Source organism: Oryzias latipes, chromosome 4 (assembly GCF_053564925.1).
Source record: "Oryzias latipes strain Hd-rR chromosome 4, Olatipes_Hd-rR_3.1".
NCBI lineage: Eukaryota > Metazoa > Chordata > Actinopteri > Beloniformes > Adrianichthyidae > Oryzias > Oryzias latipes.
In genome coordinates this window covers 32,065,114-32,085,994 of record NC_136240.1, presented here as the reverse complement: position 1 = coordinate 32,085,994, position 20,881 = coordinate 32,065,114, and the positions used below count along the sequence as shown (strand labels likewise).

The 20,881-nt window shown below is 39.7% G+C and overlaps 1 protein-coding gene and 1 long non-coding RNA gene across 9 annotated transcripts in view; one reads left to right on the top strand and one right to left on the bottom strand.

Annotated features, from left to right (window-relative positions):
• The window catches only part of LOC105354006 (uncharacterized), a 15,794-nt gene extending 9,763 nt beyond the window's left edge, over positions 1 to 6,031 (bottom strand). For 3 of the 4 annotated variants that reach the window (XR_013655797.1, XR_013655796.1, XR_002290034.3), the window contains exons 1-3: positions 1,031 to 1,170; positions 713 to 957; positions 5 to 621 (exon numbers count right to left, since the gene is read on the bottom strand). This is a non-coding gene — a long non-coding RNA (uncharacterized LOC105354006). Of the gene's footprint in view, positions 1 to 4; positions 622 to 712; positions 958 to 1,030; positions 1,264 to 5,759 lie in introns of those variants that run through there. The other variant, XR_013655795.1, reaches the window with a different exon arrangement.
• Positions 1 to 20,881, top strand: part of cpeb2 (cytoplasmic polyadenylation element binding protein 2) — a 21,817-nt gene extending 936 nt beyond the window's left edge. For 3 of the 5 annotated variants that reach the window (XM_011474450.4, XM_011474452.3, XM_011474451.3), the window contains 10 exons: positions 1,055 to 1,324; positions 8,365 to 8,455; positions 11,540 to 11,590; positions 12,513 to 12,536; positions 14,820 to 14,993; positions 15,100 to 15,189; positions 15,430 to 15,548; positions 15,627 to 15,741; positions 15,842 to 16,023; positions 17,263 to 20,881. In XM_011474450.4, coding sequence (XP_011472752.1) covers positions 1,055 to 1,324; positions 8,365 to 8,455; positions 11,540 to 11,590; positions 12,513 to 12,536; positions 14,820 to 14,993; positions 15,100 to 15,189; positions 15,430 to 15,548; positions 15,627 to 15,741; positions 15,842 to 16,023; positions 17,263 to 17,490 — 1,344 coding nt within the window. In that variant the 3' untranslated portion in view covers positions 17,491 to 20,881. The remainder of the gene's footprint in view (positions 1 to 1,054; positions 1,325 to 8,364; positions 8,456 to 11,539; positions 11,591 to 12,512; positions 12,537 to 14,819; positions 14,994 to 15,099; positions 15,190 to 15,429; positions 15,549 to 15,626; positions 15,742 to 15,841; positions 16,024 to 17,262) is intronic. The other 2 variants (XM_020702665.3, XM_078946664.1) reach the window with 1 other exon arrangement.

Sequence of the window (20,881 nt, the reverse complement as noted above, 5' to 3'; positions counted from 1 at the left end):
GCACCTGAAAATGGTTCGTGGACCAAGACTGCCTCTGTCCAGTGGAGCCCATCAGTCATCACCTTGAGGGGGCAGTACGTGTTAGTAAAGGCCACCATTCGGATGCCCTTATTAGACAGCAGCTTGTGACTCTGCAGATCTAAAGTTGTGCATGTGTGTAATCTGCAGCACAGTCTGAAAAGGAAAGCAGTTCTTTTGATAAAGGATCTAAAAAATGATAAAAGAGGCATGATGCATTATGCAAGGCCTCAAGTCACCATACTATGCAGGCAAAGGGCGAGGAGAAGACAGGAACAAGGCAGCATCTCTGAATCTAGCTGTTGTTCTTTTCTGGAAGCTGGCCTTGGGATGCAGTCACATGGCACCAGATCATCCCTGCCTTGTGGCTCACTCAGTTGGAATACAAAAGCTTACAGGGTTCTGTGTCCTAAATGAATGCTTATCTGTTTAAAATGAAAACATCCACTACGTTGGTGGCGTGATGGTGGACAGTTGGGGAGCCATGGGGGCCTACAGCAGAAGCTCACTGGAGTCTTGCTTGTATGCAGTTGCACATGCGAGGTTCAGGTTTCTTATGTGATTTGCACACTGTGCACAGGACTGGGTGTGCCAGGACTGCATCTGCAGTGAAATGTAAATAATTTTGCATTGAAATGGTCAAACACAGCATGTGCATCTGTTAGCCGGCAGTTTTGAAAGAGACATTACTCACAAAGGTAGTGTGGGGGAGGCTGCGGACACTCTGCCCTCTCATATTTCCACCTGACATGATGATGAGAATTATTCAAGTGAAGCGGACACACAGGTGGAGGGAGAGTGTGTACATTTCAGTGGTGGTGTTGCAGGGCACAGGATACTTAGTGTTAGTCTTAAAGCTCTAAATCTTCTTATCTACCCACCCGCTGCGGGAGCAGATCAAGTTCAGCAGAGGCTGTTTTGAAGAATAAAAGACCTAAACTACAGCATAAGACAGCGTGAAAATACATTTGAAGTGTATGCATATAAAAATAAGACTCTTCGTTTCTCTAACCACATCTGTGCTGTTCTCTTTTAGCCCATGGTGAAGCCATCTCCATGGGGGAGTCATCATGGGAACGGCTGGGGCTCCGGCGGGATGTCCTGGGGCCGGGACCACCGCAGAGGGAGCGGCATGGGCGTGCCCGGCTCGATCAGTCATGTCTCGCCCATGAAGAAGCCTTTCTCCAGCAACGTCATCGCTCCTCCCAAGTTCCCACGCTCTGCAGGATCACTGGGGCCTAAGTCCTGGATAGAGGAGAACATGTTTCGCACAGACAGCAACAGCAACACCTTGTTGCCCCTGCAGGTAGGTGTTTAGCGTTGTTGCGTCAGCTGGTGTTGGTGGTTCGGAGGATAACTGGTTTGGCGTGTGCGTGTTTGAGTACATGCTTGAGTAACACAAGGTTTAAATGAGCGATGCATTAAAAAGTGGGACAGAAACTGTTAACAGAGACGTTTTGGAGAACTGGGTCAGTGGAAGCCTGTCAAGGTCATGTGTGTTCTTGAATTTTAAAGTGGCAAGTAGAAGTTGGAACAAACTGCCAGCTTTGTGAAGTATTGGAGATTGAGGATTGGTGGTTTCACTGACAATTTTGGGGTGGACCACAGCCTTTTCTCTTTATACATGTCCTCCATCCACAGAAAAAAATGCAACAAGAACATGTGAAAAACGCCAAACACACAAATCATCAGAGTGGGTCTTTAAAGACGGCATCATCCTTTTACGTGTTTGCTTTCAATTTGAATGACAAAAATCTCCTGAAATTGTTAGATTTTGTTTTCCCTTGAGTGGATCTCGGGAACAGCTGCATCCATATATGCCCAAACTTGACTATTTAATAAGAAAGGAGCTCAGGCAGAGAAACCAAATTGTAGATTCACTCTCACTAGAAGTAATTGGACCTGACAGATTCTTTGAGGTCAAATGCAATTGCATCAAATTAGTTAGATCTTATAATTAGTGCACAACATTCCCCAGACTATTGGGAAAGTTTAGTTTCAATAACTTAAAACTGAATTTGAATATTATTGAATAAATGAGGCTCCTTGGTGGTGTGATGGTTAGCACTCCCACCTCCTAACAAGGTTTAAATCCCATAGAGGTCCACCTTTGCTTGTTCTCTTCATGCATGTGTGGGTTTTCTCTGAGCATTCCGACTTCTTTTCACAGATCAATTACATGCTTCAAAGGGTCATTGATGATTCTAAACTGTCTCTTTGGTGTGAGAGTGTGTGTGTGGTTGTCTTTGTCCGTGTTGTCTTGCAATGGTTGACAAACTGTCCAGAAAATGGAAGGTGGAATCAGATTAAATCAAATGTTTTTACTGGGTTAAAAACAGCCGTTTGAAAGAAACAAACATTGAAAAGAACAAACATTTTGATTAAATGTAAAAAGATCATCGGCTTGGAATGACAGAGCTCCAGTTTCCTCCTCCTCCAATCTCCCCCAGTGATCTAAACATCAATATACAATGATTCATTTATAATTGATCCGTTGCTAGACCTTATTTCAGTTTATTTATAAAGCATCAAGTCAATAGTGAAGTTGTATGCAAGAAACATCAAACCAAGCCAAAAAAGTCTGATCTGACGGATGTGATCAAGTTATTTCCAAATACTTCCGTTTGTTCCAGATCTTTCTATTGAAGTCTAATTAGCCGTACTGTGTTATAATAACGGCTTATGTGGGAGACCAACTGATTCAAAATTTAATTTGAGCAGTTTATATTTCACGTTTGTTACAATCTTTATATCTTTGTTTTCTCCTTATACATTTCAATAGCCATTCAGTTGTGCAAGAACATCTTGTTCAAAAACCATTATTTGATACTTGTTCATACATTTTTGAATTTCACACACAGATGCACATTTTACAGATCCCAAATATTTTTGTTTTACCTTGTTCCAAAACTACCTTTAGATAGAAGGGCGTTATACTACCATATATAATTCATCACATCTGTTTAGAAACTGCTCACATAATCAATATTTTGTAAAGATCCTCCAACTGGTGAATTTCTCTCTTTGCTAAATGATTGCCTGAATAAACTCCACACCAATAAGGGGAAGGAATAATTTTGCTTTAACCGCGACCCACCTAAACGTAACTAATGATTTCATTGGAATAAAACAGTCACCAAATTGTCCGACTGTTGCTACGAGCTCAAATTATTGCAGGTACCAGAGCCAAGAAGTGAGGGGCTTCCTATTCCAGGAAACAGGCTCCATGCAGTGGATTGTAAATTTCCATAAACAGTGTCAGAGCAGAAATTTTTCAGATTCCAAGTCTTTTCCTTCCTTCCTTTCTTTCTTTTCTTGTGATGCCTGGCGGTCGGTGACAGACCGTTTCTGTGCTGCATCATGTTTCCAACATCAGAGACAGGAGAGTCTGTTCTTTTAGAGTGAGTGAAGAGCCTGATGTCCCAAAAGAATGTTTTCATTCAAACTGTGGCTTTATTGTTCTAAAGTATCGCTGGCGAAACATTGAGCTATCGGGGAAACCTGCTGATAGTTCTGTGGACATTTGTCTTGCTTTAATAATCCATTCAGTTAAATTGATTTTAGACTTTTGCAGATGATAAATCAGCTCTGAGCAGGAGGGAGACTCCTCAGGGAGAAGTTGGACACCCCCAGGCCATAATAGTTTGTGCACCCCCAACAGTCAAACCTTAAAGAAAGTGTAAATTAGCTGATGGTTAATGAGTTAAAATGAATTTTTTATCACATTTTTATCACAGTTTGCAGAGGAAAGCAGTTTCCATCGAATCCTGTTAAATGGCCTATATCAGGCTTTATTTAAACCTTTCAGAGAAAACTATATCCATATATATAATATATTACCTTTGGCACACTAAAGAATGGATTTTCTTTAGGAAATATGAGTTAATTTCACAGTTCATTTTGCTACCCGGAAGTAAGACGACTCGATCGTGGAGACAGACTTTCGCACTGGGTGCTGCCCGTTTAATGATGTCAACCTAGAGCTGGCCTCAGTAGTGTCTTCCCCACGAAAAACAAAACACATCCAAACTTTTGCGAAGCTGGAGGTGCATATTGTGCATATAAAATAAAGGCATTTTTGCCGATCATCGCTAGTTCGGCAGTGAAAGCGGGTGTGTGCGTTAGCCTGGGGGCGGGGCTTGCAGCGCAGACTCTTCCTATTCCCACTTGTCTACGTCACAATGTGAGGATCCGCCAGTTTCCGTGGATTGGAAGGGGTCTGGTGTTTAGAGAGCAGGTTTTTAGAAGAATTCTCAGAAATACGGGAATTTATCTAAAATACCGCTTTGGGGTCGTTTGTAGTGAGAAATAAACATTATAATACACTTAAAACCTCAAAAAGTTGATTTTTCATGATATAGGCCATTTAAAGTGAAATGTCACAAAATAACTAATTTAGTCTAGTTTAAAAAATAATATTATCGCTTTATTTTCTATCTATTGTAATTGTTAGAAGGGTGGGTTGTTAATCCGGTGTTTCAATTTTATTAGAGCTCAAATTTGTGTATTATTGTAGCAATGTTTTTTTGGTTGTCAGCTGGGTTGGCACAAATATGGACTCAACCAAACATTTACTTCATTTTTTCCCACTGAATTGCTCATTTTTAGCTTGTTGTTGAGGTGGGTGAAGTGGACCCAGGTCAACGTGTCCATCGCTGTGTGTAGAGTTTCCACACTAATGTCTTGGGATTTATTTGAATCCTGGATGGATAAACCGTAAGAAATGCATACATATAATTACTATACCACCAAAAGTCAATGTACTAAATATTCCCAGGCACAGATATGCAAGTATAAACAAATACCTAAATCCAGTTTTGAAAAGTTACAAATTTGATGACAACACTCGATTTGTAGTGAGAAACTTCTAACCAAGACTTTGAATAATAAATGGCAAAACGTTGACTTTACAGTAAACAAAGCAAGGTGTTCATTAGAAGATGTTTGTTCAATAAAGTTCATAGTATTGATAACTTACATCTTACGTTCTTCTATTATCAGACACGGCTATGTTCTTCACAGCCGTGTCTGATAATAGAAGAACCTAAGATGTCAGAAGATATTTGTGTACCAAAATTTAGATGGCTCTATTTATACATAGCTACATTTTTCATTGGCAATCATCGTATGGGAATCATGCAGTGTGTTGGCATGCGGTTAGACAGCAGAACAATTGTCATACAGGCTACAGAGTTGACATTTTTTGTTGCTGATCACCTTAGGTGTGCTCAGTTCTTTGGAATGTGGACACACACACACCTGAGTCAACGTATTTTACAGCAAGGAGTAGAGCTGAAAAACAGGAAGGGTGGTAGATCTCAAGGAACCGGGTTGGGCAGCCTGGTCTAAGGTACGATGAGTCAGCTTTCAGTTTACTACAGGCTTAGTAAGAGTAGACTTCTGGGTCTAGACTGTTGTTACAGGAAATAAGTAAGCTGTCACTCAACACATACATTACTTCTGCTTGTGTTTCTCCCATCACAGTTGAAGCAGAAATGCAAAAACATTTTAACCTCTTCACGTCTTTTTTTCCTACAGTCATGATATTGATTACCCCCCCTTAAACATGATCCTTCTAATATGTTTTTTGTTTTCCTATATTAATATAGACTGTCAGGTTGGGAGGGCTGATGAGCGTGAAGGACTCAAAATGCAGAGACGGGAGACACACGGTGCTAGGGCAAGGGATTGATCTAACAAACAAAAAGCGCTGCAGAGCAGGAAAACATAACTAAACTTACTGTGGGCATAGCATGAACACAAGGCAGAAGGGAGTCAGGGAAGAGACGTTAATGGACCAGCACAAGAGGAAGGCAGAGACAAGACTTAAATACAGACAGGACTGACAAGACACAGGTGACAACGATCAGGAGAGATTGGAACCAGGGAAGTAAACCTCAAAAACATGACATGCAGGGAACCTTTCAAAATAAAACAGGAAACAGAACTCAAACATGACAAAAAACAAAACGGAAAGCAAAAAACCAATACAAAGAAACCCAAACCAGGAACTAACAGGTAAGGAGCCAGTGCGCGCACCTTACTAAGAACTAGAGTGTGGCATTAAGGCACCATATGACAGCATCACCTTTAGTTTAGTTAGCACGGATGCATGTGACCAATGCTTTAGCGAAACAGTGTCTGGAGTCTAAAATTTGATGTGAATAACCCACAGAGAGACAGACTTAAGAAGGTCTATTATTTCTTTTTTAACTGATGCCACCAAGAAACTTTGTTTGGTGGAGGCAGTATAATGGTGTGGGGCAGCATCTCCTTCAATAGTAAAACGTGGCTTGTCAGTATTGGGGCCAATTATTAAAGCAAAAAGAATAATAATTGAGATAAGACCAGCATCAAACCCCATATCTCCATAGTCTGAATACTGTTGTCCAAGTGGAGAAGGTTGAATGACCTGCCGGCAGTTCTGACCTCAATCCACCGAACACTTGAGGGATTAGTCTGGGTGTACTGTTCAGCAACCAATACAACCGTGATGGCTGACTTGTGGTAAATGTTGGTTGAAGACTGAGATGATTCCTCAGCAGTGTGCGACCATGAGGAGGAGGGGCCAGGCCGCTGTATCCTGCCTATGGTTCTCTCACATGATACAGAAGATTAGGTTTGTTCAATTAAAAAAAAACTGTTAAACTGCTCAAATGTTTTTCAATCCAATCCACCAGACACAAAACAAGAATCAATGGCAGAGTAAAAAAGCATTGAGCAGGAAGCATTTGGCAAAGTCTTCATGAGCATATCCAGCTCCGTGGTTCATGACACAAATACATGTTCAATACAAATGTAGCTCCATTCAAAGGAAAACAATCAACAAGTTGTCTAATACAATCAAATTTACTGCTATGAAGAATTGTTTCAAGAAAATAACACAGCAAATATAAAGTTCCATATGTTTTTGTTATCTATGTTTGGGGGTTTCCTCATTTGGTTACTGTAATGTTAGTTTTGAATGTATTGAAGTATTAAAAATGGTCTTATAAATACGTCAGTAATTCCATCTTTGGGTGAGGTCCCGCAGTGAGTACACACATCAAATCTGTATCTGGACATGTTGGTTTTCCTTAAGCTACGTTCACAACGGGCATGTGACACATTTAGCCTGTGGTGTTCGAAGGAGGGTCTAAGGGCAGGGATGTCCAGTTTAGTTTAGTCTGTTTAGTTAGTTCAATTTAGTATTTTCCTTTTGAATTCTATGTTTTCATTATCCTTTTGATTTTATGTTTTACTTTTTCAATTACCGATACGAAGCCCATCGAGACGACTGGTGTTGTGAATTTGGGCTATACAAATAAAATTGAAATTGAAAATTGGTCACACTGGAGCGTTGCTACCAGATACTTACAGTTACCTCACAGTTAGAGGAGACTTGGTGTAAAATGTTGAAGCGGTGAAAATCTTGTGAATCTTGCTCCAGGCTTTTTCTTACACAGCTTGATTCCAATAAATGAAAGACTTGGTGTCATATAACTCCGGCCAGACACAAACCGCAATTATTAATTTCTCCTCCATGATCAGGTTTCAAACAGTTGGCGCTTCCATGAATTGAAAGACATGCCATGAGCACTCCATTGCCAAGTCTGAGTTCCTGATTGGTCAAAGTTCCTCCTAATTTTAACTTTCAACGCACATTCAATGGATGTGCAAATTGTACGTAGAGCCTAAAGACTGTCTTAAAAGCAGTTTGAACACAAGAGCCCGGAAAGCAGACGTATGCACGTTTACGTAGATTTTTCATTTGAAGTGATCATTTGAACGCGTGTCGCTAACGACAATGACAGTCTTTATATCATATTCTTTATGTCATATGCTTTTTGAGTTCATTTCGGTTTAAGGTGTAATTTGAAAGGAATCCAGGGTCCACTCTGACAGTACTCTGTGTGTTGATAAGGTGTTCTCTAGTGTGCTATTCATGAAATTTTCCATTCAATAGTCCCCCTTCTCATTCATTTTGAATGGGAAGATGTTGTGTGTTGCCAAATTGCAGCTAGTGTGTATTCCGTGGCTTTTCAAGCATCTAATGCAATGGAAAGTTGAGAACTGTCTGTGCAGCATGTTGATGAATTAGAGCTTACAGTTCTGCCACTCTGAGTTTCTATTATCTCCTCTGTTCAGATATTCAGGGAAATAAATTGCTTCCTGGAAAAAATTCCTCCATGTTTCAAAATTAAACGAATTCAGAAAGAATGTTAATCTGAACACGAGGTTTTTCTAAATCTCCTCCATGATAAGCTTTATAGCTGTGGCTTTATTACTTTCAACCCGGAAGGGTTGTGAATTTGTATCATGTTGTGCGCTTGCTGACAGGAAGTTTCCCTTGCGTGTGTTTTTCAGGACCGCTCCAGAATGTACGATAGCCTGAACATGCACTCCCTGGAGAGCTCCCTGATTGACATCATGCGAGCTGAGCAGGATCCGATGAAAGGTAAGATTTCCTTTCCCTTTCTGTCTTTGTTCGTTGGGTTGGGGGGGGGGGTCATGTTCGTGCGGTGTGATTCGTTGCCGGGGAGGAACAGACCCATTGCCCCTGGAGCTGTGTTGTTTTTCCAAACCTGCTTATTTTCTCCCTGCTGAGACCTTAATACTTCTTCCACCAGCTGCACATTTGCAGGACTTTAAAGCTCTGATCCTTTTGCTGCTTAACCTGGGCAGCACACAGATCTGGCTAAGAAGTGGAAAACAGGAACAAGTAGAAACATGGAGTCATACCCCAAGTACATAATTAGTTCTGGTGGATTTTAACTTTAGATTATTGAACTTAAAGGGATATAAATAGGCCTGGGTTTCTTTTTTTTTCTCTCATGGCTTGGCAATCAGAGAATGTGCTGTAGTGTGACACTGTTCTGGCCTCCTGTGCTCAGCTGCTCTTCAGAGCCACAGTGTCAAATGACTGCTTACCGGCCTCTCCCACTGACGGATGCTTCTAGCTCATTTACAGCCAACAAGCCAGACGCACTCTCACTTTACAGCGCAGCAGAGACGGAACGCTCCGGAAAAATCTGACGTTCCAGCAGCTTTTATTGGTCTGAATGCGGGCAGACACTAAGCAGCATCATTTATTAGCACTTTATCCCCACTAGAACAGAGATTCTTGTTTTTCCTGTCGGAACAGATGGAGATGACATGAGCCAGTGTGCACAGCAAAGACAAGGGGGCGTGTCTAATTTTAGATGTGATCACACACAAGTGCGTATGACAGCCAAGAAGGGAAATGAGAGGCAAAGACGGTGTGCAAGGGCTTGAATTGCCATTTATAGCGTTGCCATGGGTAACACAATACAGCGTTCTCACTAACAGCTTTAAATCGTAAGACAGGGAAGCTTTGAACTAAGTTATTGAATTGATAAAAAATATATAAACTTATATCACTGTTTAACTGTCTGTGGGTCTAAAGGTGATCATCTGCTATGTTTGACTAGATTTTTTATTTGTTTTATCAAACCTCTATTTAAAAAGGGTATTTTAAATGTTAGCAGAAAAAATAAAGAACTTTATGTGAAACAAAAATGGTTATAAAATCTAGACATGTTCATGTTCAACTCGTTCTCCCACTCAAATCCTCCAGCTGCTTCAGATTTTCAATAAAAGTGGGGGAAAAAAGGCTAGGAAAGGAATAAAATGAAGCAAGGCATCAACAGAGAGCTGCCTGTATCAGTAAGCACCAACCCCTCTGATGCAAGAGGCCGTGAGTGCAAAGACTCTGGAAAGAGTCAAATCAATAAAGAAACCCTTCACAAACTGATATTAAAAGAAATACATATGTAAACAAACTGAAGCACTGCATAAAAAAATAAATAAGTTGGTAAAAACATTGTAAGATTAAAATGGTTTTCCACAGACCTGGGGCCTAATATAAAAAAAATATGTCTCTCTGCAGGTTTTGATTTACCTTTTAGAACCTTTTTTTTTTTTAAAAACAGAAGGAAGGTATCACAAAATGTAAAAACCAGCTCGGACAAATTAGAAAGAGAAGGTCCCATGAAACCTCTAAAAAGAGTTTTAAACCTTCAAAGCTCTTGGAAATGCATCTCTATATGAAAGATGTCTTATCTAAAATCCTCCCTAAAACATGGACAGCCAATGCAGGGATATTTTCTCCTTGTCAGTACACAATAATTCTGAAGCAATTAAGAATTTTTTGGGGAAAAAAATAACAGCACAACAATGTAAATGACCTGAAGTTATTTAGAGCATGCATGACCATCTCAGTGTTGACTTTTATCTCAACTTGACAATGCTAAGCTAACAGAATGTCCTTCGGGATTTTTACAATGACTTTAGCTGCACTCAACAAAACATGGACACCATGGATAGCAAAAAACTGATTTACAGCTACAGTAATTTCCGGATTATAAACCGCTACTTCTGTCACACGCTTTTAACCCTGCGGTTTATTCAAAGATGCAGCTAATTCATGCATTTTTTTTCCCTTTGTTAATGCATTTTTTCTAACGGCCGCTGGGGGGCGCTCGAGCAGAAAGTGTAAGAGTGAGACAGGGGGAATATGATAAATGTGTCGTGGAAGACGCAAGTTTAATGTAAATTCCTGCTTTGTGAATGAAAAGCACCAGCAGACCCTCATCATGGAAAATGCAAGAAGGAATGCATATGACACAGCTTTCAACTTAAAAGCAACCGTTAAAAGCAAAAAAAAGCTGGTCTGCTGCGTGACGGAGAGAACAGCGCAAGTTCAGGAGAGAATTTACCTCCGAATGACACTGACTGCAACAACGAAGGAGAGACTGAGAGAAGAATATCTGACGCTATTCCAATCCCACACTGAGGAGGAAGACTTCCATGGTTTCAGTGCACAGGAGGAAGATGAAGAAAGCTCTCAGTGACTTTTACGTTTATGTTTTTTAAAACAGCCCTGTTAGCGCTGTGTTACGGTGCATCACTGTTGTGGAAGAAAACTTCCGGCGCACGGGCTGGACAAATGCTATGTACAAAAAGGTTTATCCTTTAAAAGTGTGATGGGTGCGGCTTATAGTCCGGAAATTACGGTAAACCTGCATCTTTGCCCTCAAATTCTGCATTTTTAGATTTGCTTCTACTCATCTTGAATATTATGTTTACAATTTAAGAGAGAAAATGTATTTTTTACCCAATTTTCCTTCAACTGTGCTTTTCTTGAGCAGCAACAACAAACGCTGCACATAAACATTTGTGAATGAAATATGTGCAGCGTTTGTTGTTGCTGATCTGGAAAAGAAATCTAGAAGAGTTGCTACTGTCATTGAGCTTTGCTTATTGATAAAATCTTTGACTATAACTTTATTCCCAACTTCTTCTTAAAAGCAACATTTAACTAACTTTCAATGTCAATCAAGACCAATTTGATGAAGAGCAATGGCAAGTTGTTTATTCCACGATGTGAGTCCTTCATTTCCCACGTGAAAGCCAGCCTCGCCCCGTCCTCACCATCTGCTCGGGGTGTCTCATCTTGTTTTTGTGTTTGTGTGTGTCTGTGCGTTCGTAACATTCTGGATGTGTGTGTTTCTCATGTCAGGCCGTGTGGGATGCCCTAACCCCGGGGCTGAAGGCCTTCTCATGCTAAATGGTAATTATCTCTCAGCACCTTCTCTGTGTGTGTCTGTGTGTCTCCAGCTCCCATGATGCTTTACTACAAGACTCTTTACTGTACAATGTTGTACTATAGTTCGTTGTTTTAAAGTCGTTAATTCTGGAATGGAGGTCATTTGGTTTGGTGTTTTTTTCAAAACATCCTTCTTCTGTGGAGTCTAACAGAGGAGCTTCCCTTGTGATGCTTTCAAAGGAGACTCGTGACAAGACTGCTGTCTTTGTTCGGCTCAGTCATGAGGACAGTGAATGCACCTTCAGCACTTCTTGGCGTCACTCTATTTCTTACCCCTGTGGTTGCCCCGCAGAGTCTTTTTGCCTCCCACGTGGACTCAGCACATGTTGGTGTCAGAAATGAGCTCTGGTGTCAGCAGCGTTGAGCTCTGACGGCGGGGAGCATCGTTTTGCTTTTTAGAAATTCTGTGTGAATTTTGCAGTTTCCCCTTGAAAGGCTGTTTTCGGAACATCATTTGTTTTTGTTTGTCAGTGTTTTCTCAGTTCTTTGAGGCCACACATGGTGCTTTGTGTAACGGGGTTCGCTGAGGACATTCTCTGCTTTTGAGCAATGCCGTTTTTCCCCTCATCAACTTTTATCAAATAAAGAATTTTTTATTTGATTTAAGAAAATTAAAGTTGAATTTTAAACAACATTTATTTAAAGGCACATGATTATATGATTATCATGTAAGCAAAAGGTAAATTAACTTTTTTTCTTGCAGAATATCTTGAACATTTTATGTTTTTTTGTTTGTTTAAGGTTGGTTTTAGCCTCCTTAAGTGAATCCTTCTCAAATGTAGCGTGGTTTAATTCAGTTATGACTTGATGAAAATGCAATATCTAAAAGTTTTATGACCACAGTTTAAAATTATAAACCTGCTCTCTTCTGCCTTTTTACCTGCAGCCAGGGGCTTCGGGAGGCGTCGAGGTAAATACAGCTTTCTCCTGCACGTCTTTTTCTCCTCGTGGGTTTTTTCTTTATGACCTCTTTCAGTGCTTACTGTGGCTTTCTGTTGTTTATTTTTAAGCGATTTGTTTAAACACTGAAGTTAACCCTCCTTATTAAGTTAAGACTGATGAAAAAATAAATTTTAGAAATGTTTTATAGTTGCTGTTTTCAGAGATGTGTGATTGACAGACTTAGACCCACTGCAATCACCTTTGAATCTACTTTAAAAGTGTTGGTGTGGAGAAACCCCGCCCCTCTTCCCATCCCTGTTGCTGACTGCTTGGAGAAGGGAGTTTGTGTCTTGCCCAGTGTATTTTCTACATCACAAAGACATTCTTTTCCAGACATTATTTTTTCATCTGCTCCTGATTCACATCAATATAAATAAAGAAAAACTCAGAAATTCTATCTTAAGCTCAATTTTGTTTATGTATTCCCTCCATCTTTATTGAGATACTTCTTCTAACTCAAAAAAATGTATGTCTACAAAAAAACTGCAGCTTTCTGTGTGGTCTGCTCCATCAGATTGTACAAACATTTTACCACTTGAAACCAAAAAGAGCAGATATTTCATAAATGTCAGTTTTGTATCCTGTATGATTAAGAAGAAAAATTAAGAAATAACCTTTTGACTTTTTTGCTTTGTGGAAATTTCTATTTTACCAACATTAATCTATGCCGCGTTTCCCTAGACTAGAAAAGTAGAAAAATTGGCTTTAAGTTTATGTTTAAAAAAAAAAAACGACAAACAGACCAAACTTATTTTTACTGTTATGGCTCTTCTTTAAAGGAAATCAGCTATGATGAAAAAAAAAAAAACAACAAGAACGGAAAAAGTAACTGAAAAGCAAAATAAAACTGTTCACTTTTTTCTATTTAAAAGAGCTGTCTATAAAGACCCACTTCAATAAAAATCGTGTTTTTGGTGTTTTTAACATGTTCTAGTAGCATTTCTTTCTATGGATGGAGAAAATATAAAAAGAAAATTAAGCTTAAACTGTATTTCTGAGTATTTATTTATTCAAATTGTTATGAATCAGGAGCAGACAAAACAAAATGCCACTGGAAAAAGCTTGTAGCTGTGATGTAGAACCAACTACAGCAAGGCACAAGCTCTCTGCTCCATTCTGATGCATCCACTGGCAGACAAATAGATCCACGTACGTCTTTGTTTTCCTGGTCTGAGATGGAATCGGGCTTAAAATTGGACTGCTGGATAGCCCTAATATTGATCACAATTTTTGTTGCACTGGTAATGTGAGGAGCTGTAAGGTAGCAGGGAGATTATGTTAACAGATGGGTGATAGGAAGTGGGGGTGGGCTTATTCTACACTATCAGTCCTCCCAATAACTCTGAGGCAAATTTCTGATGAACTGCTGCTGCTCTGCTGTTTTTAGCTTTAAATCCATCTCGATTTTCTTTATCAGTCTTGAGCCTCAAACATGACGAGTTGAAAATCTGATTTTTGGTCGCATACAAGTTAGAAATATACTTTCTACTTTTTCTTTGGCTACTTTGACATTTTTATAATTATTTGTGATCAAATGAGCTACGTTTTTCCTTAAGGTGACATTATTTTGGAGATTCTCCTGGTCCTTTTGTAAAAGCAAACTAAACGTTTTTTTTTTTAAATATGACTTGAAATGTTTAAAAAATAGATGATTTATACCCCAAAAAAGCTCAGTTAGAACTTTGACAATTGTGAAAAAGGCATAAAACAGCAAGAAATAACGAGCAAAGTGAGACAAAAAGACATAACTGCCCGTTATGTAAGCATTTGTTGTGAAAGTAAACAATGTGGGTGCATGACTGTTATAAGGGCCTTTTAATATCTGGATTTAGACCTACCGGTACATAAAAAGGTTAGATAGTCTAACCTATTTACAAGCTAATGTTCCCCTTTCAGCATGTCCCTTCAGAAGTTGCCACAGGGAATCAGCTTTCACTGAATTGCACAGGTAGTTTGGCAGAGATTTTTATGCTGGATGTTCTGAGAGTCACAAGTAAAAGAAATATAGTTACAGTATATAGGACATAATAATCAGGGAACACATGGTTCTTACATTTAGTCTTCAGCTTTGTCCACTTTGCCTGTCTTCTACATAATCTGAACTCCACACACAGTAATCCTCATTTTAAACTCTTTTTGGCATCAAAAAGATAGACATTCGTTCATAACTGCAAAAAGAAGAGACTCTGACTTTTATTTGACTGAGATCTTTTGTGTTGTTATTGACAGTGAGCTCTCATCCTTTTACCAGGTCGGTCTTCCCTCTTTCCTATCGATGACAATCTCCTTGACGATGGTCCTGGCAGCCAGGGTGTCCCAGGAGTGCTCAGCTCCCCAAACTGTTACCCTCATCAGAACGGAGAGCGTATTGAGCGCTTCTCTCGTAAGGTTTTCGTTGGAGGCCTCCCTCCTGACATAGATGAAGGTGAGGAGGGTGGAAATAAAGTAACGATGAGCATATTGTCCTGCCAAATTTCCTTTCTGTTTTGCGTACTTTCTCTTCAATTGCTTGTTATTTTGTGTTCCCTTAGACGAAATAACATCAAGTTTCCGCCGCTTTGGTCACCTGGTTGTGGATTGGCCGCACAAAGCGGAGAGCAAATCCTACTTTCCGCCTAAAGGTATTGACAAATGCAGTGAGATCAGTGTGCATGAACAGATTATCAGCAACCCCGACCTCCTCTGGTCCTGGCAGAGAGGTGGCAGAGGAGTGGCTGGAAATCAGCTTAGCTATTAAGTAGTTAGATGTTAAAGAGGCCTTTTGCTGGCATTTTGTTAATTGGAATGGAGGACTGTTTGCGTGTTTTAAAGCTTTCCAGGTGTTTATTGCAATCGCTGAACCTTGGGTGTGTTTGCTGTAGGATACGCGTTCCTGCTCTTCCAGGAAGAGAGCTCTGTTCAGGCTCTGATTGAGGCCTGCATGGAGGAGGACGGGAAGCTCTACCTGTGTGTTTCCAGCCCCACTATCAAAGACAAACCCGTGAGTTCAAACTCTGAAGGAGCAGCGGGGAAGTTGAGTCTTTTCCTGAACGATGGTCAATGTTATTTTCCCCTGAAGGTGCAAATAAGACCATGGAACCTGAGTGACAGTGATTTTGTAATGGACGGTTCTCAGCCCCTCGATCCTCGCAAGACCATCTTTGTGGGCGGAGTCCCTCGTCCTCTGAGAGCAAGTAAGTTTTTGTTTTAGGTGACTTCAGACAATCTGAACAATCTGAGTTTCCACCAGAATAGATGTTAAAGTTCCGCTTTCTTTGACTTTGTCTTAATCAGTTGAGCTGGCCATGATTATGGACCGCCTCTATGGTGGAGTGTGCTACGCAGGCATCGACACAGATCCGGAGCTCAAGTATCCCAAAGGGGCGGGCCGGGTGGCCTTCTCCAATCAACAGAGTTACATCGCCGCCATTAGCGCCAGATTCGTCCAGCTACAGCACGGCGACATTGATAAGCGGGTACGACCTCTTCCTCACATTTGTACATTTGTTAGTGTGCTACAACCTGGACTAAATTTATCTGGAACAAAAAAAAAAGCCCCCATCAACCCTAAAACACTCACTTTGCCGTAAAAATCTGAAAGTTCGGCAACAAGCAAAACTCTGTCATATCTAGAAACGATGGAGAATTAAAGTAGATTTTCTGAAATGAAACCCAGGAGAAGGAGTTTACTGTAACATTCCCGTCAAATTTTCCAGCAGCCCTCAAAATATCTGAGATTGTTGTCACGGTGATGCTGAAAGCAGCTTGTACAGAAACATCAAAATTCATCACCTAATACTGATCCACAGCAGGACTGCATAGAGCTGACCTTCCTTTCATAGTGCATTTCTTATTTGTAATTCATTAATTTAGTTTGACGACAGAGAAAAAAATGATCGCTTAATATTTTCTTCTATACAGATTTACAATACTCGACAATATCAAAGCATTAAATGTATATATGTTACACATTAATCTGTTTATAGTCATAACTTTTTATTTATGCCTACTGTAACTACTTCAGTTGTTCATCGATGAACCGCTATTTTGGGCATTTTTATAAATCAAAATGAAAAAATAAATGAAATATGCATTTACAATTTCTGTTTATTGTTAAAACTATTACTACTATTTCCAATTAAGTAAAAAGGCTTCTTCAGAATGTTTTCCTTCCATAATAATGCTAAATCAACCGGATTACAGAGTATGCTGCAACATACAGCGTGAAGGGCTTTTACCTTAGTATAAACATGCAGTCTGACTGTTGGAAATCAGACAATCAGAGCGTAGTCTGTGTGGGTATCCCACGGGCACTTGCGTATCACATGCACATCTCGTGAGTGCAGCATTTGCGCACTTTTGGTAAGGAGTCAATGCGTATACCTTATACCACAGCATCACCTGTACATCTTTATTGCATGGACCTACCAATGTCCTTGCAAATACTTGACGGTACACTTACCACACGCACGACAATGGTAGGTTCCAATTTCATGACGTCCCTTGTGGCGGCCGCACGAACCTAAAGGGAACTGCAAGACATACTTGCCACTCTTCTCCATGCCTTTCTACAGGCCTGGAAAACTAAAAAACCTGCATCAACTGTACATGTTAGTTGAAACACATCAACGAAAGAGTAAAGGATTTTAAGGAGCTCCTGGTTAGGCATGCAGCACTAACTGTGTTTGAGTGAAAGTGTGTTTGTCATCCTGAAGGTGGAGGTGAAGCCGTACGTCCTGGACGATCAGCTGTGCGATGAGTGTCAGGGCGCACGCTGCGGGGGCAAGTTTGCTCCTTTTTTCTGTGCTAACGTCACCTGTCTTCAGTACTACTGCGAGTTTTGCTGGGCCAACATCCACTCCCGCGCCGGAAGAGAGTTTCACAAGCCCCTGGTGAAGGAGGGAGCCGACCGCCCTCGGCAGATTCACTTCCGCTGGAACTAGAGCGGCAACTTGTCTGGGGTGACACGGCGAAAGAAAAGGGAAAAGAAACAGGAAAAAGAGCATCATTCTGCCTCTCCTGCTTACCTAAGCTATCAGTATAATCAAGTGCGTAACACTAAACAGTATATACTATATATAGCTCTATATCTTTTGTAGCAGCCAAACACCACAAGCCTCAGTTTTTCACCAAATCCCCCCTCACATCTCAGGCTCTGACAACTCTACAACTCTTTTGTGGTACTTTCATCTTTTCTAAGAGGAGATTTAAAAAAAAAAAACAGAGATAGATTTTTGTAGCTTTTTTTATTATTTTTGTATGTGAGATTTAAAGTAGAAACGGGAATGTTTTTTGCATGGGGGCAGCTTGCCTGTCTGTCTGTCTGCTGCTAGCAACCACAGCGTGCAATCAGTGCACACTTGTTTCCAGGAAATCCTTGATTCTCTGACGTTGGCGCCTGCCGCGGGTCATTTACCAAAGGTAGCAAAATTGATAGGAACCGTAAATTTGACACATGGTCTGCCGCGAAACTAACGCTGTTTTTTTAATTGTTGCCATGGGCTCATTCTTCTTCTTCTTACAGAGTTTATTAAAGATAAATGGAATAGGGTTATTTTCTGGCCTGTAGAGTGATACCTCAAGTTAAATCTGGTTTCTGCTAATTCCACATTTATACTTTACAAGCTATTTTAGGAAGCATTGCTGCTATATACACATATATTCATATATATATATATATATATATATATATATATATATATATATATATATATGAATGGATGTGTAGGAATTATATTTAATGCTGTTTTTGTACCCAAATCCTGTAAAGTGAAATGCAGTTTACGCTCAACCACTAATGGTCACCTCGCCATAGTCAGAGTGCACGAGATGACAATAGGCTTACACAGATAGCATGAAGGATCGTTGGGAGAAAAGAGTCAACACAGAGAAAAAACGATTTAAACCACTGAAGTCTTTTAAGAAAAAGCTGAGACATGATTGTCGATCCCCTGCGGAGGGCCGAAGTTATGTCAGAATAAGTTTAAAAAGAAAAACATATGTATACTTGCATGCATTGGTGTTTCTCTGTCTGTTCACATAATATCAATACAATAAGTGATATTGGTCCTTCTGTAGACGTAGTGGACGCTATCATTTTGTGGCTTGTATAACTTTAAAAAACAAAACCCATAAAAACAGCTGAGAAGCAGAGTAGTGTTCAGTGGTTTTGTGTTGATGTTGTCTGTGTGTTGTGCGACTGCTGTGAGTGTAGACTAGCTTAGTTGCAACATAGTGGGGAAGCACGCCTTCGCCCTCTCAGACGCGTGTGGCCCCAGCAGAGCCGACGGATGTTTCCGTTTGGAGGACCGAGCTGGGTGTCTGAAAAACCACCTTTAGGCCGCTTGTTTCTTAAAGGAGGCGTCACACCTTCTTGCTGCGTGACTCCGCAAATCCAAGAAGGAACATCTTTGGGGGACGATAAGCCTCTCCTCATCCACTCGCCCTGCTTTGACACTGAGGAAGAGGGTTTCTTGGCGTGCGACAGAAGGAGCTCTGTTCTCAATATGCTGTTTGTTTGATTTCCACCTCGACCCCCGAGAGACTCTTTAGAAAATATTGAGGGACAATCTTTCTGTGAGGATGGCAGCGCGGCCGTCTGTTTGGTACTGATCAAGTGTGTTGTCGTGCTTTTGGTGTCCCCTGGCCGCTGTGTGTGCTCCTCAGTATCAGTGTTACAGCGTCAAATGTGTACTGTTACAAAACTTTAATGGAACAGAAACTTAAAGCTTATTTTCTTATCTGGGTCGAATAACTTAAACTGTTTGTGTCGACTACTTACCCATCACCTGCCCTTCAATACGTTTGGATGATATATATATATATATATATATATATATATATATATATATATATATATATATATATATATATATATATATATTGTATATATATATATATTATGCACTACTTTTCTATTCTCCCCCATTATCTTTAGTGATTCTGGTGCAAATGTGGGCTCCACTTATTTAAAAGTGTACAGAGGATTAATTAGATTTTATTTTTTCATAATTATTTAAGATGTAGCGTGAAGCCGTGGTCTTAAGTTATCTGTTGTGTGTGAGTAGAGTCAGATATTTTTAATATATTTCTAATGTAATCTGCTCGTTGCGAGGACCTGGATTCACAATGGCTTCATGGGTCCCCTATCTGTGTCTCCCACCCCCCCGAAACCCCTGGTGTCACCTGCTGTTTTAATATCGTCACCTGTAACACTTGACTCGTGCTGTTTTCTGTGAGGTTCTATTTTCTGTGTTAAACACTGTTGTTTTGCTGCGTGTGTCCGTTTTTTGTTTTGTTTTTTTGGTAAAAAAAATCATATTTATTTCACTATTTTTATAGACAAAAAAAGCTATTTGATTTTGATTGTATTTTTCTATTTAAATAGGACTATTATTACTGTTTAATTCCCCCTAATTATGTCCAAAAGTTCTGTTCAGAGACTAAGAGTCATGTCATTCACAGTTGATTCTCGTTTTGATGCACATGACACGCTACGTTAGAAGGAAAGAAACATGAAGGTTTTACTTTATTCTGGGAAGACACTTGAGATTCTCCCCTGTGGCATCGAGGCCCCGGTTGCCTGTCCTCCTAGATGCTCTGAAACTTGAATAAAACACATTTTGAAAGGCTGACTAACCTCGAATCTGTGTTGTGATGTGCAATACTGTTTCTAATGTTTGTATAAAAGTAAGAACTACAGTGTAAACCTTTTTAATGCAGATTTATTTTTTTCATTGCATATTTTGCAGATTTCTGATCCACAGTGTCATTTTTTACTGTCAGAAAAAAAGAAACCCCGTTTTTTCATTGCGAGTATTTTTAAATCCAGATATCTTTGTACTGATATAAATGATTGTAGTTATTTTGGATAGTGTTTTGCTAACAAAAGGAAAGACTTTTTCATGCATATTTCTATTTCCTTTCATCTTGTTTTATCCTGTATTTTTATTTTGTTTGATAGTAGCAAAATTCTTGGAATAATTTTTCACATTTTATTGTCATTGGTATTATTTTGTATTTTTATGTGGAAACACAGAATATTATTTAAGATGCTAATTGCTAAGATATTATTTTGAGTTGATTATTTCTAAAGCTGCATATTTGTGATTTTACTGTTGAAGTGGCTAATTTCTAAATCAGAGTTTGTGTATAGATTCACTAAAGTGGTTATGAGGTGTTTGGATTGTAATTATTACTGAATGGTTCTTTGATATGCAATACGAACATCATGTTTCTTTTTATTTTGGTTGGTTTTGTATTAAATGGGGTGTTGATTACAATCTTTTTCTTTCTTTCACTTCCTGAATAAAGACCCATTTTGTTTGGACACAA